The sequence below is a fragment of the Bubalus kerabau genome, chromosome 1, assembly GCF_029407905.1.
Source record: "Bubalus kerabau isolate K-KA32 ecotype Philippines breed swamp buffalo chromosome 1, PCC_UOA_SB_1v2, whole genome shotgun sequence".
NCBI classification, from domain to species: Eukaryota; Metazoa; Chordata; class Mammalia; order Artiodactyla; family Bovidae; genus Bubalus; species Bubalus kerabau.
The window spans coordinates 230,400,638-230,428,606 of record NC_073624.1 but is presented as its reverse complement, the minus strand read 5'-3'; the positions used below and the strand labels follow the sequence as shown (position 1 = coordinate 230,428,606).

General features: G+C 53.8%; 1 protein-coding gene, 1 long non-coding RNA gene and 1 other non-coding gene across 5 annotated transcripts; 1 reads left to right on the top strand and 2 right to left on the bottom strand.

The window, feature by feature from the left end:
• The first annotated feature begins 8 nt into the window (after positions 1-8).
• On the top strand, positions 9-18,950 carry LOC129635487 (uncharacterized). Of its 3 annotated transcripts, XR_008706326.1 has the most exons (5): positions 9-1,173; positions 1,258-2,209; positions 10,286-10,437; positions 11,605-11,755; positions 18,785-18,950. It is a non-coding gene; the product is annotated as an uncharacterized LOC129635487 (long non-coding RNA). The 3 variants fall into 3 exon arrangements; XR_008706322.1 differs by lacking the exon at positions 10,286-10,437; XR_008706323.1 differs by lacking the exon at positions 10,286-10,437 and having other exon boundaries at positions 1,258-2,413.
• Positions 9,404-27,966, bottom strand: SLC6A7 (solute carrier family 6 member 7). The gene is made up of 14 exons (XM_055558551.1): positions 27,934-27,966; positions 22,824-23,007; positions 21,063-21,194; positions 20,683-20,917; positions 18,887-19,025; positions 17,445-17,579; positions 16,448-16,551; positions 16,201-16,325; positions 15,368-15,480; positions 14,921-15,052; positions 14,328-14,427; positions 14,036-14,136; positions 13,294-13,461; positions 9,404-9,613 (listed from the first exon to the last, which is right to left on the bottom strand). Exons 1-14 carry the CDS (start codon positions 27,964-27,966, stop codon positions 9,404-9,406), a joined length of 1,911 nt encoding a protein of 636 aa, XP_055414526.1.
• Positions 11,601-11,763, bottom strand: LOC129642413 (U1 spliceosomal RNA). The gene has a single exon (XR_008709703.1). It is a non-coding gene; the product is annotated as a U1 spliceosomal RNA (small nuclear RNA).
• Positions 27,967-27,969: the final 3 nt, after the last annotated feature.

Here is a 27,969-nt window from a genome sequence, read left to right as displayed (position 1 = left end):
AAAGGCTCCACTGGGGGAAGGGAGGCCACTACCACATTAGAGGCTAGTTGGTTCCCTGACCCCAAGTTGGTTAGGCTGACCCAGGGTGGTGATGTAGAGGTTTTGGCCCCCTCAGGCCATGACAGGGTGACCAACCATTCATTGCTGAAATGAATTTTCAGTACAAAACCCAACAGTCTCATGCAAAACAGATGAGTTGCTCGCTGTAAGTCATGCCCCCACCTAAGAGATGTAACTTGGGAAAAAAAAAAACAAACACAATGTTTGAGAGTTGCAAGGTAAGTTTTATTTGGCAGCAAAATGAAGACAATATCCAAGGAGACAACATTTCAGATAGCTCTGAGAAACTGCTCCAAAGTAGTAGGGGGGAAATCAGTAAATACGTGATTCTGGTGAAGGGGGAGTGCATGCAATCAAGCACATATGTTTTGCAGGCTTCTGCTAGTCACGAGGAACACTTGTCACCATGAAGGATTTTGGTGCTTTTCTAGACAAGAGGAGATACAAGAATCCGGCTCATAAAATCAGCACCTAAAAATATCTAACAATCTGAAGACCTGTTCTGCCAGTTTTTCCCAGAGTGCAAAGTTCCTAATTTCTGCTCTCCACCCTAAACTCCTTTCAAGGAGTATTAAAAATCAGCAGCTGCAGCAGCACATGATTTAATCCTTGTAGAGCTAGATCGCAAGTGCTGACGGCAAGTGCCCATTTGTATTTGATGAAGGCCTGATTCCACAGGGCCGGGGGCGGGGTTGGGGGGGGTGACTTCTAGAGCCAACCGTCCTCTTCAGACCATGCTCTGGGTGCCTGGGCTTCAGAATTCCCGCACCAGCTGCTTTCTGGGTCTATCCCAGCTGCTGGCATGTGAGATGGCCAGAGGGCATTTCTACAGGGCATATGCGAGGAGCTTGGCAGTAAAGCTGAAAATGGCAAGGAGGTGTGAAGCAGAGGGATCCAGGCCCTTCACTTGCACTCTTGTCTTGGAGCCTGGCACGTCAGCGCCAGGACGGCTTGCACCTGAGCCTTCAGGTGCCCTGGATCTCCTTCCTGGCCTGCAGAAAGGACTTGAGAACTTGAGCTGCCATTGCAGACACTCGCCGGCAGGTGGCAGCACAGGAGCAGATTACAGGAGGTCCAGAGTTGCGTGAGTCTATGAAGCTCTGGGAGCTCCAGGTAAACCTCGAGGTATCCTTTACCTCACAGTGCCAGCTCCACTTGAAGCGCTATTATTATCTACAAGAACATGATCTTTTACAGTTCACAGGGTGCTTTCACACCTCTTGCCCTAGTTGGAACAGTCCTATTTTGAAGATGAAGAAAACAAGACTCAGAGGCAAAGAGGCTTCTTGCAAGACAGAAAGTCAGGACTAACACAAGCAGAGCTCCAGGGCCCTGGTCTGTGTTTCCCGTGGGATTCTCAAGAACCTACCACCCCCACCCTCCCCGCCCCGCCCCTTCTCTTTAACCGTTATCCACTCCAGCTGGTGCCTCATCTCTTAGTTGTTTACATCTGTAGTCTCCACCTCCTCACTGCCCGTTTACTCCAGAACTCACTGCAGAGGACTGGATTTCTTTTTATTCCTTGCTCAGCGCATAGCAACATTTCTCCTCCCTTGAGGACACCCCTGCTGTACTTTCTCCGGGAAGCCCCACCTCCTTCCCAGCATGCACTGCGTTAGGTCCCGCCACAGGCACCTCAGTTTCTATCCACTCCCAGCGTGCACTGCATTGGGTCCCTCCACAGGCTCCACAGGCTCCTCTACCCACTCCCAGCATGCACTGCAATAGGTCCCTCCACAGGCTCCACAGTCTCCTCTACCCACTCCCAGCATGCACTGCATTAGGTCCCTCCACAGGCTCCACAGGCTCCTCTACTCACTCCCAGCATGCACTGCATTAGGTCCACATGTAGGCTCCACAGGCTCCTCTACTCACTCCCAGCATGCACTGCATTAGGTCCCTCCACAGGCTCCACAGGCTCCTCTACTCACTCCCAGCATGCACTGCATTAGGTCCACATGTAGGCTCCACAGGCTCCTCTACTCACTCCCAGCATGCACTGCATTAGGTCCCTCCACAGGCTCCACAGCCTCCTCTACCTACCTCACCAGAGCTCAATGATTTGAAGTCACCTGAGCAAGTGTCCACAAAACCATGAGCTCCTTGAAGGCAGTCAACACCTTGTCCATGTTCCGGCTGCACGCAACAGGTATCGTCATCCTTGCCAAGGGTAGACCCCTGACAAACGTGTGCTGCTAAAATTGTTCACACCTGACCTCCTTTATACGTGCTCTCTCACGAGCCTCGGTTCACCTCTCTGTGGGGCACTACGATTCTCTGCATTCCACAAATAAGGAAACTGTGGTGCCGAAAGTGAAGACACTGGCCCAAAATGGCCCGGGGAGAGAAGGAGGTGAGATTCAGAATCGGAACCACTCTGAACACCTGCTAGGGCATGCAGCAGCCAGACTGGGCTCCAGGAAGGACGCAGAGATGAGCTAGCTTGTCTCCTGTCTCCATCCCAGAGAGTGAGAACCAGCACTCAGGGCAGACTAGGGTGACAGCTGGACCTGGTAGCAAGGTTTCAGGAGCCAGGATAAGAGGCAAGAGAGGGTGGTAGCACCTGGGAGTTCTGGGAGGATTTGTATGGATGCTCAGCAAGTTGAGATGTGGGGGAAGCGTGCAGGCAAGAGCTGGGCTGAGAGCTCTGACCGGTGGGTCGTTTAGGGGTTAGGGGAGAAGGGGGCCAGCAGTGTAAGAAGGCTGAGAGTGCCCCTGAATCTACTGTGCTGCTTGCGTGCTAAGTTGCTTCAGTCGTGTCCGACTCTTTTCGACCCTATTCACTATAGTCTGCCAGGCTCCTCTGTCTATGGGATTCTCCAGGCAAGAATACTGGAGTGGGTTGCCATGCCCTCCTCCAGGGGTATCTTCCCCACCCAGGGATCGAACTTGCATCACTTATATCTCCTGCATTGGCAAATGAGTTCTTTACTACTAGCACCACCTGGGAAGCCCCCTATTGTGCTGGGGGCATGCCTTTCCAGGGCATGGGTGGGTCTCCAGCAATGGAAAAGGCCTTCCCCAAACCAGGTCCATAGTAAATCTTTTAGGGAATATCCCCCAGCCAGTGCTGGGAGTGTTTGCAGAGGGCAAGGCGGGGCAGGTCCAGTCCTGTGGGAATGTCCCCCCACTACGTCCTTCCTCCTGGGATGAGCCCCACCCTACCTTCTCCACCTGGGCCTGCCAAGGTCTCCATGGCCACTTCCCTCTGGGCAGCCGTCCCTTCCAGGGCCCTGGGCCACAGCAGGCAGGGAATGGAGTTATCTAGGAGTGGACTATAGCTTCCCTCAGGAAAAAGGGATGGATTATCATCACTGTATGGCCTTGGGTGAGTTACTTTCCCTCTCTGGACCTCAGTTTCCTCATTATTGCAACTATGGGGGTAAACCTGTGGCCCCCAAATATGGAAACTGGGCTGGCTGCTCAGAGTCACCCAGGAAGTTTGCTAAAAATACAGATATTCTAGGCTCCACCCTCAGGGATTAGGACACATTAGGACTGGGCAGGGCTCCAGACCACTGTTGTTTTCGTAAGGATCTAGTTTGGGAATTCTGTATCGAGCACCCCCCTTCCTTGGTTCCCACAGTCATACTGGGATTCAGTTATCGGCAGGCCCCACCCAGCCTTCCTGCTTCCCCATCCTGCTCCCCTGACTCAGCTAGATCAATATTGACCATCGGCCCCTCCCCTGCCTCTGACTTCTGTCACCCCAACCCCTGAAACTCTCTGAGACCCTGACCCTGGGGCAGCAGAGTCAAGGTCAAAGCAAGGCTTTTGGCCCAGAGGACCTGTCCCACTCCCTGATCCCAATCCAACATCCCCCACCTCCACCTGGCTTCGCAGGACATACCAGCTCACTGAAGAAACCATCAGGGCTCCCACTCATGAAGTCCATCCTGCAGATCTGGCTCCAAAGAGGTGGTGCTCCCCACATAGCTCTCCCTGGCATGGCCACTGACAAAAGGCTGAATTGAGCAGGCAATCATCAGGGCTCCCACTCATGAAGTCCATCCTGCAGGCGAGGACAACCCCTGAATCTGGCTCCAAAGAGGTGGTGCTCCCCACATAGCTCTCCCTGGCATGGTCACTGACAAAAGGCTGAATTGAGCAGGCAAGGGCACAGAACTCCCTTCTGCCCACGGCCCTCCCTCCAGTCACCTTTGTGGGGCACAATGAGCTTTTTGTCCAACCCATTCATCTTACTGATGGGGTCACTGGCCTACCCTCCAAGGAACTTGCCATGGAGCTGGAAGGCACAAGCCCTGCGCCTGCATCTTGGCCCTTCTCTGGCTCCAAGCACAACACCCCAACTCTCTTTCTTTATCTGGACAGCAAGCTCCTGAGAACCATCCCACCTGGAGAATTTCTACATGCCATGTTTTATGTGAAGCACTCTAATCATTTTTTTAAGCTCTGCATCAAGCAGCTATATTATCTCATTTAATTTCCTGTTATTCTCCCCATCTGAGTCTGAGGACATCTGGGTTCAGAGAGGGAAAGTCGATTCAGCTGGTCACACAGTCAGTGAGCAATGGAGTCGAGATTGGACTCTGGCCAGCAGATGTTGGGTCCTCCTGGGCTGCTACCCACTTCAATTCTCAAAGGGATACAACTCACAGATGTGGTGGACTTTAGTGGGAAAAGGCTTCCCTCGCCCCCTGCCCACACCTCACAAATGAAAAGTAATCCTGGATGGGGCTGCTGGGAGGAGGCCTCCATGTGGCCAGAAGGGGCGGGCGGCTGCTGTGTCCTGGGGGAGAAGGTCAGGCAGCAGGAAGTCAGGCGGACATGGAGCAGGGTGCTGACCGTAGCTCTGCAGGCGGGAGGCTGCTCTGGACGCCCTTCCAGGGCAAGACCAGCGTCAGCGAGGCCTCAGGCCTCAGAGGGAGCGGTCTGGAGCTCAAGGAGCCAAACTTTCCATGAGCCATTAGCAAAAAATGAGCCTGGAGAACAGTGTCCACCGCAGACCCAGAGACTCAGCAACCCTGGGTCACGTGGAATTCAGAGGGGCTGGGACTGTCTTAACTCTTCCCTGGCTGTCCCCAGAGCCACCAAGAAACTGCTTTCAGATTGATGCTACACCCATCGTGGAAAGCTGTGAAGTGGCAGTGTGGGTCCCCCAGGCCACACAGCCAAGACAGGCAGAGCTGGAAATGACCCCACGCCTACATGGCTGAGCAGTGCACCCATCCCATTCCTGCCCTGCTGCTGCCCCAAGCACTCGGCTCCAAGGAATGTGAAAAACAAAAAAAGAGTCTTCATAATTCCATGAAATGGTTTGTCTCAAAAGACCATGAGTTGCCCTGTGCAGGCTGGCCTGGGCTGTCAGAGCTCGTTGGATATAGGGCTGAGTCAGCCCCCATGAAGACTCCAGGAGTCCATACCCGGGTGCTGAAAAGTGTATAGAGGTGGGTCCTAAAAGGATGGGCAGGATTCCAATGGGTAGATGGAGGAGGCACTAGGTCAGGGAGCCTGGACCTACAGAGGGAGCCATGCAGAGATGAACTTGGCTGGGGTGGTGAAGGGGAACGCACAGGGAGGGCCTACTGAGGATCAAGCACCAAGATAACCAGTGTGAGCCCCAGTGTTACCTGTTGACCCTCACTTGACCTTGGGAATATGGCTGCTCTAATGTGTGGCCAGAAGCCTCTCTCTCCTCTGCCCCACCCCCACCCCCATTTGCTCTCACAGATCATAGGCTGGAAGTCACTGCATTTGGTCCAGGGCCCCATCTCAGTGCCTCCTGGCATTGCCCAAGGAAACACCTTTTCTGAGGAGTCCCAGAATAGGAATGGAGGGCCCCAGGCCACCTTCCACCACATCCCAGCCGGGCACATTCATTGCCTCCCAGAACCCTCCACCAGCCTCCCAAGGTCAGGGGTCCATATAGACACAAAGATCAACTGAGACAGGAAGCAGAGCGCTGAGTAGGTGTGGGGCACCCTGGGTGGGGCTGCACTCTAGGTCATTCTCACTGGGGATTCTCAGGCAAGCCCTGCCTCTCTGACTGCTCAGCCCCTAAGTCTGCCAAGCTGTTGGCCTGCATTGAGGGGCCCAACAGAAGGCCTTAATTGAGCCTTGCTGCTTTATACCTTCTGAATCATTTTTAGAAATGGGACATACTTTGTAAAACTCTAGATTTCCCTCTTCTCTTAAAAATCCAGAATATCTGGCAACCCAGGCCCACACTTCTGAGGGGTACCTGCTCCTTTAGACAGACAGACCTTCTTTCCCAGCTCACCACAACCTGCACCAGTCCCTCTTGTCTCTCTAACACTCACTAGGGGTCAGCTGCCCCTTACTCTCCCACTCACACCTACAGCTTTGCTTGGCCAGGTTCCCTGCCCAAGTCCCTGTAGGTACTTGGGTTTGGCACCTGCTGGGACACTCTAGAATTCCAGGCTAGGGTTCTACTCCAGACAGGGCCGATGTCTCCTCTCAGGTGAGCACTGTGCTGTCAGGGTTTTCTCCAGCTGTGGGTCCCTGACCCCCAGTCAGCTCCCACTGCAATCGGGGCCTAACTGGCATCTGGTATAAGGCAGGGAGATATGAAGTCAATATGGGGACCAGGATGGGAGTAGTGGGGACGTGGTGTGGGCAGCAGAGGGAGCAGAAGTGTGGCACGGCAGGGAAGGCTGTGGGAGCAGCGGAAATGGGAAAAGCAGGAAAGATTGGAAGACTGGGCCAGGGAGGAAAGTCCAGGAACTGCAGAGGCAAGGCAGTGAGCAGGGGAAGCAGGGCAGGTGAGTGAGGCTGGAGAGGCTGAAGCTGGTGGGGTCTGTAGAAACCTAGAATCCTCCAAATGCAGACTTGGAATCTAGGAAAAGAAAAGCCTAAACTCTTAGGATCCTCCATTCCTGACTCCCAGGACCCAGGCCTACAGCTCAGTCCTACAGCCCAGGCTCAGCCCGAGATCAAGTCCAGAGCGTGCTTCCTCCAGGGCCAGGGCAGCTCTGAGCAGGCTGGGCACCAGAGGCTCTGTGAGCAAGGCTTGAGCCCACCCCCACCCCCAAGGTGTGGGAAGAAGCCTTCAATTGTGATGGCCATTCCTGCATCCTTTGCAAATTAGCAAACCCATCTCATCCCCCACCTAGAGCCCCAAAGAGGGGTGGGGTGGAGGGGGCTCTGACCCTTTGTTAGGGGAAATTTATTAATATCCGAAATATGCAGCAGCCCCTCCTCTCCACCCCAATCAAAGCCTTTGCAGACACCTGGGCCTCGCATTTGAAAGGCCCTGGGCCCTTTTATATTGGCAAGGTCCTGACAGATGGGGGTGGGTAGAACCAGGAAATTCTTCCAGCCTGGGAAACTCTTGGCTCTTCCCAGTCCCTCTCTTGGAGCTCTAGCTGCTACTGCAGATAAGGCTGAGGAAGACCTGGAGAGGAAAGGAGGACAGCCAGCCAGGGAAAAGAAGAGGACTGGTGGGCCCTGGTTTGTCCCCGGCTCTGCCTGTCTCCACTGGGTAGCCTTGAGCAAGTCTCTACCCCTTGGTGGGCCTTGGTTTGTCCATATGTATAATGGGAGACTAAGTGGTCATTAAGGACCTTCCTTATCAACCTTCCTAAGACCTACCCACCCACCACTGCCTTGAACAAATCGCAAAGCTAGTGTCAGGCCAGGAGGGCCAGGAAAGGAGGCAGCTGAGCTTCAGTTTCCTTATCTGCTCACTGAGAACCAGAAAGTTCTGTGCTGCCCACCTTGGGGCTCTCACTGGCAAGGAGACAAGGTAAGGAAGATGACTTCATTGGTGTTTATTAACAATAAGCCAACAGAACACAGATGAGTTGGGGAGACACTGGGAGAGAGAGAGAGCACAGAGGCTGAACAGCTGCTCCAGGCCGCACTGCCCCACAGAGGATGCCCTGAGTAGGGAAGCTGCTCAGGCATTTTCCCACCCCACCCTCATCCTTCAGGGAAGGAGGGACCCTAGGGCAGCCCCTCCCATGCCTGGGGATTGAAGACACCGGAGTCTCTGGGTAACCTGTCACAGGTCACAGGCCTGGGGTGTCACAGGTCACAGGCCTGGGGTGTTAGTTGCTCTCTGCCTCTACCCTCGTGTCCATGCCCAGGGACCCACGTGCTGAAGCAGAGTGGGCAGCATTGGGACCAGACAGTCATGCCTGTGAACCATCTCTAAGTCTCTTAGTTGCCTGGTGGTCCATAGCCAAGGTCAATTCCCCAGCAATGCCTGGAGCTGGTGGAGACAGTGAGGGCTGCCAGGACAAGGAAGAGGGGAGGAGAGGGGCCCTAGGTCCTGACTGTGACCCCTTGTCTCCACCTCTACAGGGCAGGTCAGGTGCCCCCTCCCCCAGTCCTATGCGTGTCCATGGCTCCCTGCACAGGAGGAAATGGGGTCCAGTGAGGGAAGTTGTGGGGTCCTCCTCCTTCCCCTTCCGTCCACCTGCTTAACACCCTAGCTTAGGCATTGGCCCCTATGCTCTGTCCTCAGCAGGCTTCCCACCTCCACCCTGTGCACTGAGCCAGAAGTATATTCTATCTAAAGCACAGGATCATGCAAACGCCCTGCCTGCCCATGTCTCTGACTCCCCAACTCCCTCAGTCTTCATTCGCACCTGAATCCGGTTGTAACCTGAAAATACTTGCTTTTCCCACCATTCTCCCTGCTCACGTGCCCTTGGTCACTTCCTGGACTGCCTCCTGGCCCCAGGGGAGGGAAAGGGGGCCATAATCTAACCTCCACACCTTGGCTGGGTGAGCACCTTGGCCAGAGGCCCTCCCCACCCTGCCCTCCTCTTTTTCTCTCTCTCTCCAAATCTGCCCATCCTCCAGGGCCTCAGGCCCTACCTCCTTTAGGAAACTTGGCCTGCACCCGTGACCCCAGGGGGATCTTTCTCCCACTTGACTTGTTAACCCTTGATGGGGCCTCATGAACCTTGGGACACCCGAGTGTCCCTGCCAGCTGAAGATTCCAGCTGCATTGAAGTGTATGGGGCAGGCTCCCTTAGGGAAAGAGAGGGGACTGAGTCCTGAACAGAGATGAGAGGGTGGTGCCAGCTGCCACGTGAGAAAGGGAGCTCGCTGGTTAGGAGGCCTGGGGTCCGGTCCCCTCTGCCATGTGACCTTGGGTAAGTCCCTCCTCCTTGGCCGCAGTCTGTCTGTCTGTGAAGGATGGGCTGAGCTGGCTCATCTCAGCTTTGAATGTCTGTGTGTGTGTAGGGAGCAGACAGAGGTTTTGGGAGAGGCAGAGGTCACAAAGAAGGGCTTGCTTTGGGGACCAGCATTACCATGGCAGCCTCCAACAGCCTCAGGCCTCTCAGAACCCCAGAGGGTGTGCAGCTTCCCTTGGGGGTCGGCAGGGCCTGATGTCTGCCTTCTTTCCGTCTCACATCATGGATTCCTCCTCCTCTGCAATCTCACGGTCTACTTCGATAGCCGTGTTCTCGAAGCTGGTGATGCCCCCGTACTTGCGCATGTGCACCATCAATGGCTTGGGTGACTGGCTCCCAGCCAGCGTAGCCACGTACATGCCTGTCCGGTTCTCCTCCAGTGATGGGCCCCAATCCATGGCTGGCCGGCTCGCCTGCTGAAGCCGCTGCAGCAAAGCAACCACAGGGGTGAGAACCAGGGCTGGTGGAGTGCTTCTTGTGGCTGAGCACTGGCAAAACCCTCACCAAGTCACCTGGATTAGTCTTTACAAAAACCTGGGGAAAGGGAGGGGGTGCTGTCACTTCCCCAGAGGAGTGTCACATGAGTGGAGAGAATCCTGCCCTGCAGCTCTCAAGTTGGGTGGGTGGTCTTTGGGCATGAAATTTAAGCTCTGCTTCCAGCATCTGTACCTTGGGAACAGGATGCCTTCAAAGGATGGTTAGCAAGGCACTGAGATAAAGCTCTCAGCAGGGTGCTGGCAACAGAGTAAGGCCCAATAAATGGTGGTTGTTGTTGTGGTTACGTGGTAGGCAGTCTGGGAGTCCACTCTGGGTCCCTTTCCCTAAATGCTGAGTCTTGAAGAGCTGGGAGCTTTGGTGGGACACCCATGCCCTAGGAGGATGGAGACCGAATGACCATGTCTCTCTCTCTCTTTTTAATTTTTCAGTCACAGTGGATGGCATGTGGGATCTTAGTTCCTTGATCAGGGATTGAACCCACATCCCCTGCATTGGAAGCGTGGAGTCTTAACTACTGAACCACCAGGGAAATCCCAGAGTGGCCATCTCTGACATTCTGCCTCTGTTTCACTCTGATATCTGACCTTTCCCTCTCCCAGCCCGGTTTCCATGGAAGGAGGGAGTTGACTAAGATGATGACTAAGCCTGGACATTCTAGGGTTCCATCTTCCTCAAACCACATTCCCAAGCTCTCTGCCTGCCCTGCCAGGGAGAAGAGCCCCAGACTCTTCAGTGAAGAAAGACACCAACAGTAAGTGGAGCCACAGGGTGTAGGTTCCAAGGGAGATAATGTATGTGAGCCCTGGGCTAAGGGCCTCGCACAGCCCCATACCCAAAGCATAGTGATGTCCATTAAAATGTGTTTATTGGAAGCATGTTACCCCACATATCAGAAACCTGCCAAAAACTTGTCATCTCACTTGGAATGAAATCCAAAGTGCTCCCCTGGCCTCCGTGTCTTGGCCCCTGTCTATCTTTGTGACGTTGGCTCCTGCCACACTCTCTCTACCAGCTCTGATTCAGTCTCGCGACCTCCTTGCAGGCCTCAAACATGCTAGCTCCTCCTGCCTCAGGGCCTTTGCACTGACTGTCCTTCTGCCTAGGATGCTGTCCCCTTAGACATCTAAACCAATCACCTTGGCGATTTAGTCAGGTCTCTATCACTTCCTCAAAGAGGTCTCCCGTGGTCACCCTGGCCTGAACTTCCTTCACTCTCTATTCCTGTATTCTGGCTTGGTTTTGTTTTTAAGTATTACACTTACCACTGCCTTCATATGTTTGTTTATTGTCTGTCTCCTGCATTAAAATACAAGCTCCCTGAGTTTAAGGACTGAAATCTGTTTCCAACCGCACTCTAGTGTCTAGACCAGGTTTCTCAACCCGAGAGCCCTGCTGATGCTGTGGTTAGAGAGGAGTTCTGCACACTGAACAGTGTGTAGCAGGATCCCTGACTTCTAGATGCCAGTAGCATTCTTCCTCTAACCTTACCCTCTCAGAACAATCAAAAAGTCTCTAGACATTACCCAGTGTCCCCTAAGGGCAAAATCACCCCTGATTTTGAGGCGATTTTGAACTGGCTTAGAACTGAGCCTTGTGCGTCGCAGCTCTGTGCTGAGGATGGGCTTATGTAATCCTTAGAGTATTCCTGTGAGAGGGTAGTATTATTACCTCCAGCCCTACAGATACTATCTGAAAGAATGGTTCTGAGACATTAGTTAAATTGGTCAAGGTCGCACAGAGGGGAAGTGGTGGTGCTAGTGTTCGAACCCAGGCAGTCTTGACGGCATCCTGAACTTGAAAAATACCCTGCTTTTCTGTGTCTCACAGTACTGACTATGTTGATGACCTTTTTTTCTTCTCACAGCAACCCTATGGGCAGGTATCATTATACTTATTTTTTCCCCTTTTTTTTTCCTAGGGAGAGCATGAACTCAGTCCCCCACTACCACAAATCATGCAGTTGAGTTTTCTACATTTGGGGAAATCACAGGGGTTAGCACATCTGGAGTGCAATGGATGAACCACACCCTGGAAAACCAGCTTCGTGATCATGGCACGTCCCCTGACAGGTAAGGACACCTGCCCTCATTTTAAAGACAGAGAAAGCAAGGTTCAGAGAGGTGCACTCACTTGCTTAGGATCCCAAAGCTGGCAAGTGGCAGCCCCAGGACTCCTATCCTAGTGTGTCAGTGCTGGGAGCCCTGGTCTCTGAAGGTGGCACTCCTGAGCTGGACGGTGACTCCTCTGTGGGACTCACAGAGCCCCCAGTGCCCTGGCCCCTCTGCCTGACTGTGGGTGGCAGTGGCAGCGGGACAGGAAGGAGACAAAGCCAAGCTTGGGTACTATAAACGTCCTCCTTCCCTTTGCAGACACCCTGGCTCTCCACATGGAGACAAGTTTCCTTTAGTAGCGCAGGTGGGGCTCCTGCGGTTCAGAGAGGGAAGGGGTTTGCCTCAAGTCACACAGCAGTTGGAGACAGAGCAGTGGCTGGACTCCAGGACTCCCCTGTGGTCTGTGCTGTATGACCACAGTCCACTTCTGCCAGAGAGGGGCTCTGAGCTTCTCTTCAGAAACTGGAAGGTGGGATGAGGGACAGCCAAGGAACAGTGAAGGTGAATGAGCAGGGGGGCAGCAGCGTGCTGGTTAGCAGGCTGGGGAGGAGTGGAGGAGCATAGGAGTCCTGATTCCTAGCCAATTTCACTGTTATAATTATTCCCACCCTTGTCAATTTCAAGTTATCAATGATTTAACAACTGGCTCACAGTTCTCCTGAATATTCACCAGTTAGCTCTCATGAAGCAGCGCTGGTGACTCCAGCACACTTCTGAGGGTGGGCGTGTGTGTGTGTCCCAGGGCCGTCTCTGGGCCCTAGCACGCTCACGCAGCCCTGCTCACTCTAACACCCTCTGGCCACCAGAGGACCCCCCGCCCACTGCCTCAGAAGCGGAGGACCCAGCGTGCCGAGGGCACTTGAGGTTCAGAGGGGGTGGGTCTCCAGCAGCCATACAGCATCCCGGCATGTCCACTGACCCACAGAGGGCCCCTCCTCCCATCTTCCGAGCCTGCAGAGTCCCATGCCAAACAGCCTGCATTCTGTATGCTTCCTGGGTCTCCCCACCAAGCCCTGGCCATGGGCAGGGCTCCTGGTCACAGGAGGAGGGTGACGGCTCATCCCTGGGGTCCCTCCATGTTGCTTCAGACCCAGAGTTCCATAGGAAAGCTAGCAACCCAAGTTCAAGTTCTGACCCGTGCACAGCTCACCATGGGATGGTGGGTAAACCCCTTGTCCTTTCAGGTTTCCTCAGGACAGGGGGGCATTGGCCAACATTAGTGGTCTCTGGATTGCGCCCCTCCCCTGCCAGAGGCCCCGCATGGTATGAGGGGCCACAGAACAGGACTCTGGCCCTCAGAGCCTGCCACAGCCCAAGCCGATCTGAGCTGATTCACAACTCAGGCTACTGGTTAGGAAAAAAATGCTCTTCCCAGTTAAAAGCACCCTACAGGCCCTGAAAAAGGTGTTGGAGCAGATTGTCTGCTCTAGAGGTTGGGCGCAGAGCAGGGCCATGGGGTTGGGGGCTGGGGGCAAGCAGGGGTGGGGCAGACTCACCTCCCAGAGCGAGCCCTCCTCTCGAAGCACGGCTACCAGCATGCCGGCTGGGATCATGAGGCAGGACAGCAGGCCCATCAGGATGCCCAGCAGCTCTGCCCAGGCTGGGAAGCGGTAGCTGCCATACTCTGAGGGCTGGTACTTGACGATGCTATACACCAGCAGGGCCTGCAGGTGGGGGCTCCCAGCATCACAGAGGGCCTCGGGCAGGCCCCAGGGCTTGGGATAGCCCAGGTCTGAGCTACTGGAAAGCCTGAGATAGCTCAGCCCAGGGCCATCCCAAGGCCTGAGAGAGCCCAGCCCAGAGCCACCCAGTCTCTGAGAAAGCCCAGTCCGAAGCTATACCAGAACCTGAGCTGGCCCATCTTTGGAGCCTTTGCAAGTCCTGAGACAGCCCTGTCCAAAGCTGACCCAATGCCAAAGCCAGAGATGGCCTATCCCTGAGCTGCTCCAAATCCAAGGCTAAGAAGCACAGCCTCACCACCCCAGCCCTAAAGCTCTGAAGCCTAAGAAAGCCCCACTCATTCTGCCAATCAAATGCAGGGCCAGGCCCAGCACAGCTACAAAAGCTGGGGACACCACAGGAGAGGGGAGTAGACCGGGATCCTGGTACTCATTCTATCCCCCAGCCCTAACAGAGGTCCACTGAGGGCCAGGGCAGTCCTCCCAGACTGAATGCCCAGAAGGGCCCTGCTCTCACCCCGAGCCCCCAGCCAGCAGCCCTCCCTTCCACCCTGGTTACCAGGAGCGTGGCTGGGGACAGGAACAGCCAGCAGGCCCTGAAGTAGAAGCCCGGCTTGAAGCCCAGCATCATGTGGATGTCCCGGCAGAACCTCTGGATGCCTGCACGGGGAAAGGAGGGGAATGGCCCCACCCACAGCCCCACAAGCACCGTCAGCCCCTCCTCCACCCCAGTTGCCCCCACTGGAAACCCTGGCCCTTGGGACCAGGGACCCAGTGCAGGGGGGCTCCAGGGTAGACTCCCATTCTCCCACAGCGGGGAGCCTGACTCCACCTCCCACAGCCCCTCTCACCATACACCCGGGTGACGGCGAGGCACGTGGTGATCACCACCACCATCAGCCCGAAGCTGGCGCTGTAGTCGTCCAGAAGGACCAGCCAGTACATGCCCCCCTGGAACACAAGTCACAGCTCTGGACTACCCTCATCCCGGCCCCGATCCCCAATGCTGCCCCTGCTCCAGGCAGGAAGAAGGGAGCTAGGAGCAGGCAGGCCAGTAGGGAGAGCAAGATGATAGAGTGTGAGTGCTGTCTGCCTGCCAAACCCTCTATACACACCATCCGATTTGAGTCTCACAAGCCTATAGCCTATATGTAGACCCCACTTTATCAGTGGGAAAACAGGCTCAGGGAGGTGAAGCCACTTGTCCTGAGGTCATTCATCAAGTGCAAGAATAAGCCTGGAAGACTTTTCAGACTCCAAAATCAGAACTCTGGGTCATAGGCCAAGCTGCCTCTTGAGAAAGAGGGTCTGGGGTGGACTAGCTTCCTCCCACAGAGGAAGAAGCAGGTAGCCTGGGGCATGTTGGCCTGGCCATAGACAGCGCTGCAGGTGTCTGCCCCAGCCTTGCCCACCAGCTGTCCGCCCACCCCACAGCACCACTCACATCCGTGGTGAGGACCAGCCCCATCAAGTACATGGCCACGCAGATGAGCCCCGAGAACACAGCCTTCTTGGGCCGAAGGTAGTATGGGAACTCGTCCGTAACAGCTGTCACGATGGTCTCCAAGAAGGCAAACTAGGGGGAGAAGGGGGCTCAGAGTTCTGCCCCCACCACACACAAACACACACACACAGAGATGTACATCCCACAGATGCAGATACACACACAACACACACATATCATACACACATCACACATATCATACATACAGAAACATCATGCGAAGACATACACAGATACACAGGCATACATTTCACACTGGACAGATACAAACATAGATACACATACAGACAGAGACACCCACATCACACATGGATAACTCATGCAGCGAGATGCACACACAACGCAGACATGTACCACAAGGCACACCCACTGGTGTGGGCAGCTCACCTGGCTGTCCAAGCCGAGAGTCAGCAGCATGAAGAAGAACAGGAAGGACCAGAAGGGTGACAGAGGCAGCATGGTCATGGCCTGTGGGTAGACGACAAAGGCCAGGCCAGGGCCTGGGCCAAGGGCACACGGGGTCAGCAGCCTGGGGAACGTGGGGACCCCACATATGTACTTAAACACACATGATTACTACTTACACCCACTTGGGCCAAACCCAGAGATGTACACTCACTGCACACTTCCAACACTTTCTTAACTCCTAAGACACAGGCCAGCACACTGTCCGTGCTCCATAAACACAGGTGGATAAAAAAATGAATTAATAATGAGTACATGAGTAAACACAAGACCAAATATAAACCCTCATTTGAATATGCTTAAGTGCACAATCATTTGCCTGAACAGTTCCACGTACACACACACTCAGATACTCCCATTGGTGCAAGATACTGATTCACAACATCATCCAAACCCTCAATTCACTCACACAGGCATCTCCATACAGGATGTGACTCATCTGGACAAGCACGGCAAGTTCCTGAGATGTGACAAAACACCACCATCTCCTCCAGAAAGTCACTTCTCTCCAGACACAGGTTGATACATACTCTTTTGCACACCCATCCTTTTGCACTTGAACACTCAGAAAACAGCTCAGACACATTCATTTGCATGCATGCTATGCATGCACATACACATACACACACACACACACACACACACACACACACCATACCCATCCACAACCTTGCTGGTCCGCATATATGCTCACTTGCTCAGCCCAGCTGTGCCCGATGCACCCTCCACCCACCAGGGCCAGGCAGCCTGCTCACCTGCTTTGGCTACTTGGTCCACAGGCACACCCAGCTCCTGAGACATGTAGCCCAGCACGGAGAAGATGGCAAAGCCAGCCAAGATGCTGGTGATGGCGTTGCCCAGGGTGACAATGAAGGTGTCTCTGCCAGGATAAGTCCAGGTACAGGCCGGGGTGAGTGGCCCCCGTCGTCACCCACAAGGCCCTCCCCGGCAAGCCACTCTCCTACCCACTCCAGCCGCCGGGGTCCGCGAGGCAGCACTGACCTATAGATGTTCTGGTGAAATGTGTTGTAGGAGGCAAAGGTGAGGAGCCCCCCGAAGCCCACACCCAAGGAGTAGAAGATCTGAAGAGCAGCTTCAATCCACACCTGTGGCAGGGAAGGATGCAGAGGGAGGGCAGAGAGGAGAGGCTGGCACACCGTGGTACCCAGAGAGGGAAGGAGGTAGGGCGAGAGCCAGTTGACAGGCCCAGGCATGCTGTGATGAAGGACCTGGCTAGTGAGTGACAGCACCTGGGAGCAAGGCCTGCTCTAACACTGCAGGACTTGGTCAAGTTCCTTCCTCTCTCTGGGCCTCAGTTTCCCCATTTAGGATCTAGAAGATACTCTCTAAGCTTGGTCCAGTTCTGAAGAAAGTAGTGCCTTGTATAAATTTTCAGTAGATGTGTACTGACAATCAGCCCCTGTAACCCTTTTATTGCCTCTCTAGAGTTGGAGGAACCTGGATTTGAATCCCAGTTCCCCCACTTTGGAGCTGTGTAGACTCTTCAGGCCAGTTACCTCTCCGGCCCTCATGTCCCCCGTCTGTACTGAGCGGATAGGAATGGTACCTGCCTCATAGGCTGGTGGTAAGGATCACATGACTACATTATACACAATGCTAGAGCAGGGGCAGGCGTAGTCACCCACCAACAAATAAGAATGCTACCCGTCAGGACCATTTTTCTATTACTATTACTAATACTGTCCTTGGATTTTACAGTCAGGTCTGGGAGGAAATCCCAACTCGGCTGCTCCCTAGCTGTGTGATCTGCTAATTCTTTTGGGCCTCAGTTTCTTCATCTGTAAAATGGGAGAATAACGTCTACTGCATAGGATCGTATATAGTAATAAAGGAAAAAGATACACAGTGCCAAGCACAGTGTCCGGTACAGGGGATTCACCATGTGGAAGATCCTCCCCCCACTCCTTTTCCCTAGGGAGTCTTCTTTCCACTCCCTAGCCTGACCTCTCCCTTTACATGCTGGCCTTGAGGGTCTCACCTTGGAAGACAACAGGTGGTGGAACTGAGGGGTGAGATAGAACTGGATGCCCTTCCAGGCCCCAGGGAGGGTGACTCCACGGACCAGCAGCATGAGCAGGATGAGGTAGGGGAACGTGGCTGTGAAATACACCACCTGAGAGACAGTAAATGGGGACAGAAGGGGGTGACCTTGTCTCTTCTCTCCTCCTCTCAGAAACCCCCATCTTACTGACTCACCTCCCCAACCTTCAGGTAGCCCAAGTTAGAAGCAGCCACCATCTGTGATGCTCTCTTTCCTTCCCTCACTCCCACCACACATCGCTGCTTCCCAGGGCTGTTTCCACCCATCCACTCTCTCTCCCTCTCCCCACACAAACCCAGCCTGCATGGTCATCAGATATTGGACATGCCCAAACTCCTCTGTCCTGTCTCCACCTGTTCCCAAACCTCCAGCTTCACCCTCAGCAAACACCATCAAGTCCCAAGCCCCTCACTGCCTTGGCTTGCACCACGATGACCTCTCCTGGCTTTCTAATGGTCTCCATGCTTTCTAACCTTTCTTCTAATGGTTCCTTTCCTCATGGACAACATCTCAGCACTTTGCAGAGAGATAAGTTCTAATTTATACATGATTGAGTAAACCACTCAGAAGGTTTCCAACTCCTGAAACAGCTCTATGGCCCTTGCTACCCTCCATAAGCTACAGTGGGCTTTGTCTTCCCAGCTTCTAGCTGGTCTTTTTCGCATAACAGTTGCCTGACTTTTCCACCTGGGGCTGTTTCAACTTCCAGCTCCAGGCCCAGCCAAGTAGAGCACTCCACCCTTCTGCCCAGGGTGACTGGTCCAGAGATGAGTCTAAGACCCATCTGTCCAGTGGGACTCAATTCTAGGATTTTTGAAACCTAGGGCAAGGGAGAACACTAAGTAGGAAAGATGTATGCCTGGAGTTGCTAGGGGCAAGCTCATGAAGAATGAAGCCTGAGAAGTCAACCTGGAGGAAAGCATTGCTGAGAGACCAAGAGAACAACATTCCTCATCTGAACCACTAGATCCAGCTGTGCCTGAAGCAGGCCCTCTGGACTTTTCAGCTGAGTGTGATAACTGGGTTCTAGTCCTTGCATTTCAAAGAGCTGTGACTCTTGCGCACCCTCCAGGCATTCAACAAACACTTGCTGAGCTTCTCCAAAATGCCAAGGACTAGATTAAGATACAAGCTTGAATAACAGAGGTCCTGCCCTTGGCATGTTTCTAGTCTAGTGAACCAGCTTGGCCGCCATCCGGCCCCATCTCCACATCTTTCTTCAGGCAGCGCCTCCCCCTTCCCCAGTCTCAATGTCCTCTCCCTTCCCCTCTTCCCAGTTGAAGTCCATTCATCCTCTCAGGCTCAGCCTACACCCTGCCTCCTCCAGGAAGCCCTCGCCGTTCCCAGCCTCTCAGGCCTCCAGGGCCTCCCAGCTTCACCTTGCCCGAAGACTTCACACCCTTGAGGATACAGAGGAACACGATGACCCAGGCGAGCAGCAGGCAAAGGCAGAGGTTCCAGCGGATGTGCCCGGGACTTCCGATGCCCTGGCTTCCTTGGATGTGGAGGACGTAGCGGCTGTGGGAGACAAGGCCTGAATGTTCTCTGATCACCTTGCCATGCTCCACAGACATGGAGTGAAGCTGTGACCAGTCCACAAGCCTATCTGACTATTCTCTGTTTGATTCCTCTCCGTCCTTCTCTGATCAGCTCTGCACCCAGGAGCTGGGCCTCTAGAGACACTATCACCCAGGCTCCTTCCTCTTCAGTTTCCACAGGGGTCTGGCTAATGGGAGGCAACAGCAGGAGACTGGATGATGGGTTGGGGTATTTGCGCACATGTGTGTATACATGTGTAAGCATGCACACCGCACACCATCAGAGGGTGTGGCTGTGACTCCCTTTTCTACAGCACAGCTCTGGCTAGGGGGCCCTTCCTCTGAGGCTTTCAGTCTCCCCTGATTCTGATAACACTGCCTCCTTGCCTCGGGGTGCTATGACTGTCCCTCTTGCTAGTCCCTGGTGCCTCACATTTCCATGTGGATCCCCTCACCCCTGTGAAGTCCCTCTACTCACTCAACTCCCTTCAGTGAAGCCCTGTGACAGTGCCATCTGCTTCCTGCCTGCTCCCCAAGTGATGCAGCAGGCCACGGCGTTGCCATGGAGACCCTAGGCTGCTGCCAGTGACCATGTCATGTTCTTTGGCTTTTAGTTGCAGACCCAAGCCTGTCCTTCCCCACTGGTCAGACATATTCCTCAGCAGGTGCAGACACTTTAGATTCATTTCAAATGGACAAATGAATGAACTATGTAATAAATTCAGGTTGGAGGCTAAAACATTTTAAAACATGGCCTCATTTGGGAGAAAACTCCTAAGAGTAGCCTTTTGCAGGCAAAGGGTTATGGTTATCTGGTCTGTGTCCTCTGGTCAGCCAATGGTCCCTACCTAGGAACAAGGCAACTCTGGAATGTTCCAGAGCAGGATCAAGCATCAGGAGGCCTTGATTCTAGTACTGCCACTGCCAGTAAGTACTGAGCAAGCGTCCGGGCCTTGTTTTCTCAGCTATAAAGTGGGACTTAGGGACAGGCCAATGGGCAGTGATGCCCTTCTGACCCCCACCACTCACAGGGGCTCATGATGTGGCTGGTTCTGAGTTAACTGTGTCCTTCTCAAGCAACCCTTTACTCTCCTAGAGTTTCCTCTCTCCTTTTAGACTAACCCGAGCTGGTCCTGTTGACCATGGTCTCTGCTAAGTGTTTTGCCTACTAATATATCCGGCGCTCAATAATCACAGATTGAATAAATAAACGAGTGACTGACTGATTCCATCCTATGAAGCAGGGACTCTTACTACCCCTTGTACAGAGGAGGAAACTGAGGCTCCAGATGTTGACAATGACTGTTATCATCAGCATCATTACTATCAGCTAGCATTTATTGAGTACTCACTATCCACCAGGCTGAGCGGCACAATTTATATGCCTTCTTTCCTTTAACCCTCACAGTAGCCTTCAGATACTATCACACCTGATTCAAAGATAAAGCATCACAAACCAAATAAATTGTTCAAGGCCACACAGCTGGTCAGGTGAAGAACTGGGGTTAGAACTCAGAGTCCATCCAACACAGCACCTGAACTCAACCTTTGAGGTGCATGTAGAGCCCCAGAGGAGCACGGGCACAATCCTGCCCCCTGCCCCTCCCCGACTGCTGCTGGGCCAGCAGGGGCCTGACCTCCAGTACTCCTCGCTGGGGCTGATGGTGCTGGTGAGGTTGAGGGGCAGGGCCCCGTTGCCATCTTTGGAGCCTCTGTGCTCGAGGCAGAGGTCCGTGTTCCACCAGTTGCCACAGTGTTCCCAGGGCAGGTTGCTGGTGAGGGAGGCGAAGAGGTAGAAGAGGACGTAGGCGATAATCATGTTGTAGTAGATGGCCACTAGGCCCACGATGAGCAGCATGGCCGCGCCGGCACCTGGGTGCGGGAGGGGCGGCCTTCAGGCCAAGGAAGCCGTCCCCTTTCTAGATTTCACCTCCCTCTCTGCCTAGAGGGCAGAGAGTAGGGGGCAACCTCCCTGCCTCCCTCAGGCTTTCAACACCACCCCCCGCCAAGGCCTCACCTTTGAAGAGCGGGCTGATTTTCCAGACGGCCAGGGGTCCCAGACTGGAGAACTGGCCCAGAGAGAGCTCGAGGAAGAAGAGGGGGATGCCGCAGATGGCCAGCATGAGGAAGTAGGGCACGAGGAAGGCGCCTGCAAGGAGGAGGAAGGGTAGGGAAGGTCTAGGGATGGGCGGTCAGCTCCCCTGAAAGCCTAGCTCTAGCCCCACCCCCTCCCATGACTGGCAGGCACCTTCACTTCTCATGTGGGGCTGGGCACTGCGGGACTGTCTTCTTTTCTGCCAGGAGATCACTGAGGGCCAAGTGGACATATGGGGATTTACTTACTTCTGTAGCCCTAGTGCCCAGGCCAGGGCTAGGCTCAGATCAGACACTGAGTGAATGAATGAGTGCATTGCCTGCCAGATAAAGTACAAACTCCTCAGTACAGAAATCGATGACCTTTAGAATCTGGCTCCTGTCTACCTGCTCCTCCCCTCCTCCCAATGCCACCTCAGATGCTTGTGGCTGCCACCTGTGGTCGCCTGTGCCCAGCATCCCTCTTCCTTTTCTTCTCATACTGGCAGCTAGCTCCTTTACAGGACTGCCCACCACCATATGGCTCTGGAAGGGCTGCCAGTCACACCAGCCAACCCCTGCCCACCCTTCCTGGGCACATATCCCAAGGCAGGCCAATTAGAGACCTTCCCTGCAATTCAACATAGATTCATTCAGAGGGAACAGTTCTGAGGAGGAAGTCATTCCATAGTTGTCTTTGGCCACCCCCGACACACCTGTAGGGAGGAAGTCTGATCCAGGGAAAAATGAGGTCAGCCCACAGAGAGAAAAAGCCTCAGGAACCAGGGAGAGGGAGGGCAGACCACTGTGGCCATCCCTGAGTTCCCGGAGCTTCAGAGGCTAGCACTCATCCCATACTTCCCCGTCGTCCCAGTTCATCTTGTCCTCACTTCATCTAGTTTTCCTTGCATTTCTGTTGCTCTGCCAATATGTGCTTCTTTAAGGAGTTTGGTAGAGATGGGAGGAGACACGCAGTGCTGGCAGGGACAGATTGCTCCGGAGATGATAACCCTGGGGTGGAACGTTGGGTCGCCAGCGTGTGACCTTGGGCAAGGAACCTGGCCCCTCCAAGCACAGTGGCCTCATCAAGACAACAGTGCCCACCCAGGTCGTTGTCATCAGGGTTAAGTGAGGCAGGCCTGGGGCCTGGCAGATGGTGAGTGCTCAACCCCAGCTATTGGTGGTGAGACTTAGAATAGCCACTTGATGAAGAAGCAGGGACAGAGAATTTAAGATGGAAAAGATGTTGTGTTTGCAGCTTGAAAGGAAGGAACCAAGAGGCAAAGCTAGATTGAAGATTTAAGAACCCAGGAGTAACTGATTGATGGAGTGAGGTTCCAAGGGAGGTGAGGTGGGAGAGGAAGGGATGCGGAGAATACTGAAAGCACAGTAACCACGGACAGGCAGATACAACCCTTTATCACAAAGTGGAGGCAGCCCCCTCTGCCCATCACTCAGGGCCCAGGAAGTGACAAGGCTTAGGGAGAGAATTGAGTGAGTATCCACCCTGGGGATGAGAGAGGAAGGAAGGGACTGGGAGAGGAAAAGCGATGAGGCAGGGTAAGCTCCTACTTCCAGCCCAGGTCACCGCTTTCAACTAATTCAGCTCAGGGTCACAAAGGGGACCGTGGCCAAGGTCACTTAAAACACACTGAGCCTTGGTCCACTGGCCTCGACACCCCTCATGCAGGCATCAGGCTCATACCTCCTCCATTGGTATAGGCTCGATAGGGAAAACGCCAGACGTTCCCCAGGCCGACACAGTAGCCGATGCAGGACAGCAGGAAGTCCAGCTTGCCTGTCCAGTTCCCCCGGTCTGCGGCAAAGTCCACGTCCAGGTCTACATCGCCCTGGTCGCTTGGGGTCATTAGCAGGTCCGGGGTGACAGGCTGCCAGTAAGAGACACCAGAGAGGTGAGACAGAAAGTTGAGGCCAGGTTGAACTGGGACCCCCACCCCCCACCCCCATCTTGAATAAGAATATGAACTCAAACAGGGCTAATTGCAAAGAACTCTATTGGTTCAGATAATCAACTGCTCTCACTGTTAACCTGGGCTGACACGCTAGCAGGCAGGAGCTCCTCAAGATTTCAGGTGACTACAAACTTTTGAGAGTAGCAGGGTGGCTCTGGCACTAAGAAAGCTACCTTAATCTTAGTTTGGCTATCATCGAGGTCATATCCAGTGATGGTCCTATTTTGATGATGATCTGAATAACAGTTACCATGCGTGAGCACTTATCATGCACTCACTGTGCGAAACATTTTACTCACATTACCTGGTTTCATTCCCAAAACAATTCTGAGAGCTAGGTACAAACAGAGGTACATGCATACTCAATTGTGTCCAACTCTTTGCGACACCATGGACTGTAGCCTGCCAGGCTCCTCTGTCCATGGAGATTCTCCAGGCAACAATAGTGGAGTGGGTTGCCATTTCTTCCTCCAGGGGATCTTCCCCACACAGGGATTGAACCTGTGTCTCCTGCATTGGCGGGCTGATTCTTTACCACTGAGCCACCTGGGAATCTCTGAGAGCTAAGTATTCATCAAAGGGAAACTGAGGCTCAAAGAGGTATCAATGACACATCCAGAGTTTTTACAAGGCTGACTAGTGGGAGTACTAGGTCTCCAGTCCAGACTTCCTAATGCTGAAGCCCAGATCTTTAATCACCCAGTGCTGGAGTTCCGCTACTCCATTCTGAGCGCCGTATTTTAAGAACAATACCAGCAGTTTGGAGCATGTGCACAAAGCAGGTGGCTGGACTGGAGCATGTTCAGGAAAAGCAGTTACAGGAGGACAAGAGGAAGAAGTGGGCCCTTAGCATAGAAAGGATGGGTCATGGAGGGAATGTGGGCTCCCTTGGGTTTAGATGTATGCTGTGTGGCTCAAAGAGGCCTGCTGAGGACTGTGAATTTTAGTTCCAAAGCAGGAAGAAGCTACTGAAGCTCCAGTCTGTCTAAGGAAGTTGTGACCTTCCTGTCTCTGGAGGAGAGAGGCTTGCACAGAGGGGAATGGGAACCAGCTGTCCCTAAGATCCCCTCCCATAATTTGAGGAGGGTGGAGAAGTTCACTGGGCATCCTCCCTTTAGGCTGGGGCTGGGAGATGGGGGCCTTCCTCAGGGTGCTTGGAATCCTGGCCCAAGGGATGTGAGGTAGCGTGTCCGTGAGTTGTCTGGGCTTTGGACCCGGAAGGAAACCCAAAGTCCCCAGGATGACTATCCAAAATTCACACAGCAGCTCCCAGAAGTGCATCTGGGAACGGGGCAGGAGAAAAGGGGCAGTTAGATCTTTTCTGCTTGACTCGAAAAGCCATGTCCCATGTAGAAGAGAACAGAGCTGCAAAGAAGGCAGGTTATCAAATAGCGTCATGGTTTTCAGAGAGGAAAAAGGACCTTCTGCTTCCTGCCGAGGAACAACCACGGGAAACAGTGATTTCACTAGACTGGACATCAGGAGATGATGATTCTCACCCCAGGTCTGTGCCAATTCACTATGCAGCCTTAGGAAGGACTCTTCTGAGCCTTAATTTCCCCATATGGACACTGAGGATATTTCCAAAAACAAATCACTTGAAATGTTTGTAGATGTTTGAGGGAACAAGGGATTTTTTAATCAAAAAAGTTTGGGGAAAGCTGGGTTATCACTAGGTAAAACAGGTTTCTTTGTTGCAGGACTTGTCATATCCTTTAATGGGCCACCATGCACTGTGACTCTCCAAGTAGGGACTAGAACAGACAAGTATCCTCCAATTCTACTTAAGAAAAGGGTTTCAAGGAGCTAGCATGCCGGGATATACTTGGCAGAAATGCAGGTTTAGATAATCTTTAGTTAGTAGTCTTCTGGCTCTGATGATCTGTGAGGCAAGATTCAGCAAGGAGACTTCACTGCAGTGGTCACGAATCAGATCAGGTCCAAGCACAGGGATTCAGCAAACAGCTACTACCCGATTTGTTTTGTCTCCTAAAATTGCCCTTCCTGGCACCAGCCCAAGGAGGTGTCTACATACACATCAGGTGACAGAGGAAACTTTGCTGGTGACTTGTCATCTGAGCAGTGCTAGGATGAAGATGGTGAAAGGAGGGTCCAGGTGTCACAGGACTGGAGGTTTCTGGCTGCCGTGGCAGAAATGTGGTAACAGCATTGGGCCCTCGGTGATAATGACAGCCGTGTGGTGATCCTGCCTGAGGCTGGCTATCGGCCAGAGGGGCAGTGGTGATGGGGGCAGCCTAGCATGATTATGGGTGATGGTGATAATGAGGAAGAGCATGAAAAAGCTGCTTTTCAAGTAACGCGGCTCAAAGGGTTGAAACCAGTATGTTGCTGGTAATTTCTTAGCTGTGATCTCAAACATGCTGGGGTGAGGGTAGCAGCAGCTCCCAGACCTATATGAAACCCACCTTTTCCCTCTGATTCCCCATTCTTTCTCCAGCTGAATGGGTTTCAGCCCTCTGGAGCCACTCCCTCCCAAGTGAACTCTAAGAGGGATAGGGTAGCAGCCATTGACACTGGCCCCTGGTATTGGATGGGGAGGAAGGCCTGACACCCTGTGAATCCCCAGTCCCATTCAGGCCAGCTGGCAGGAGGGCCCGATAATGAGGTTCCTCTGATCCCTCCTGAGAAGCTGCTGCCCTTTCTGCGTTCACAGAGCGGTCCTGGCTCTCTGTTTCCATGGTGACAAGAGTTTCAAGAGCAGGATGCTGTCAGCTCCTCCCCCAATCAGAGGGAAACCTGCTTCTGCTCCAGGGACAGAGGATGGGGTCCTCCAAAGCTGAGCCAATCCAAAACCCATGTGGTACCTCCATCTCAACCTTGGGGTAGATCCCAGGGGGCTGGCACAGCAAGGATGGAACTAATTGAGAAACAGGAAAGCAACCAAATCAATGGGGCAGGCTGGAAGCTTAATGAGTAGCTTCACACTTCTGCCTGAATGTGAGGCTTCCACCCCTGATCCCCCCGCTCCCCACCCAGAGTCACGGAGGAACACAAATCTGAGCTTGCCAGATCCGCACCCCTCTTTTAGGGACCAGCAAATGTAGTCACCAGCAGCAGCAGGTCTGGGAGAGGTAGGATTTCCCAAGCCAAGGCTCTCATACCTTCTTCAGGATGAGAGAGACAATAGGAATCTGGAGTCTGACTTCATCATTGTGCAGATGAGGAAATAAATTTCAGAGGAGAAGGCGTGAGCTCAAGGTCAAATGGTAAGTTAAGAGCAGAGGAAAGCCAGGACCCAGACCCCCGACTCTCAGTGGTATGCTCCTCTCTGAATAACACCATTCCTTTGCCACACTTGGTACTTCCTCACTCCCTGCCCCCTTCTCTTAAAGACCAAGAGAAGGGACCCTGAGGCCAAGGGCCCCACCCCTGCCCTGTTGGTTTTAAGTTGTTCAGTTTAACCTTCAGGAAAGCAATAAGTTGCACCCCTCTGTGCCTCAGTTTCCTTGTCTATAAATGGGGGTTAATAAGACCCAGCTCCCAGAATTGTTGGAGAATTACTTGAGATAAGGTTTCACACAACATGGGTATTTACATAATGAGTGGCCTTGTGCCAGTGAGGGGCAGGGGCTCTTGTGAGGAGGGAGAGGAAGGAGGAGAGAGTAGGATGGAAAAGAACAGCGGCTGGACTTAAGACCCAAAAGACCCACAAATGACCCTAACAAGTCACTCATGTCAGTAAATAAAAAGAACCCATTTATCACAGTAGTTCCACACTCAGCTGTCCAAGGGCAGAGAGCTTGAATGAGTGCATGTTGGGGGTGAGGGTGTGGCTTGTGGGAGAGGGGACAGTCAACAACACCAGCTGCTGTGAGTTCATGGTATCCCCCCACCCCAGGACTGGGGGAGGGGGCTGCTTTGGTGCCCCTCACTTGGGACAGAGCAGCGATGGTCCAGGTTAGAGAACATACTTGCCCAAAGTCACCGGGTAAGTGGCATTTGCAGAAACACTACCCAGGAGTTTGGACTCCTTGGTTAATACTGGTACATTTAAGCCCAAAGCCAGAAACTTCCCCCAAGACTCTCCCTTCACGTGCACTTGCAACTTGGCTGGGAGGTCCAACCCCAAGGACAAGGTGGGGAGGGGCTAAGGTCTGGGCCCAGGAATACAGAGACTTGGCCTCCTCTCTCATGCCAGCTTCCACCCCACCTCCCGAGCTGTGGGGTCTTGCATTTCTTCCCTCCTTGCCTTTGCCTCCCTTGTGTCCTGCTGAGGGGCAGCCTGGGGTCTTAGCAGGGAAGCTAGAGCTGCCAGGAGAAGGAAGCCGATGGGGAGGAGGAGGTGGTGGGTACTGCAGGGCAGGAGCACCTGCAGGAAACCAGACTGCCACTGCTGGCTCCCTGAGGCTGCTTCGGTGTCGAGTGCACAGATGAGGACCTGGTCCAAGCCCCCACCCCCATTAACCCAGCTCAAGGCTGTCTCAGCTATTCCGGCATCCCCCACTCCCCTAATTAGCTCCTGGGGGAAAGGGGTGCAGGTAACTGGGGAGGGGCGAGTGCCTAGCCCCAGCACCCCTACCTCCCGCCTCCTGTGGCTGCAGACACCTGTTCGCAGAACTTAGCCCAATGAACCCTAGCCTCTCCCCGCCTCCCCTCCCCCTCTTCCGCCGTCACACTGCATCCGGACCCCCAGATGGGGAAGGCCACCCCTCCCCACCCCGCGCAGACCGTGACCCCGCCCCTCCCTGCAATCCAGCTCAGCCGGCCTCCCCCAGAGCCCTGAGCCGTGTGTAGGTGTCCTCGCCAACCCTCCCAGGGGGCTCGAGAGGGGGCGGGCTTCTGCACCCCTCCCTCAGGTGCGCCCCTGACCTCGTGCCCTACCTTGCGAAGGTGAGGTCCCTGGAGCTTCTTCATCTT

Excerpts from the sequence above, each read along its gene's own strand:
- SLC6A7 (XM_055558551.1), bottom strand. The coding sequence starts at position 27,966 with ATGAAGAAGCTCCAGGGACCTCACCTTCGCAAG. Across the intron at positions 23,008-27,933 it reads AGGGACCTCACCTTCGCAAG|CCTGTCACCCCGGACCTGCT; the intron begins GTAGGGCACGAG and ends TCTTACTGGCAG. Across the intron at positions 14,137-14,327 it reads CGCCGTCACCCGGGTGTATG|GCATCCAGAGGTTCTGCCGG; the intron begins GTGAGAGGGGCT and ends TTCCCCGTGCAG.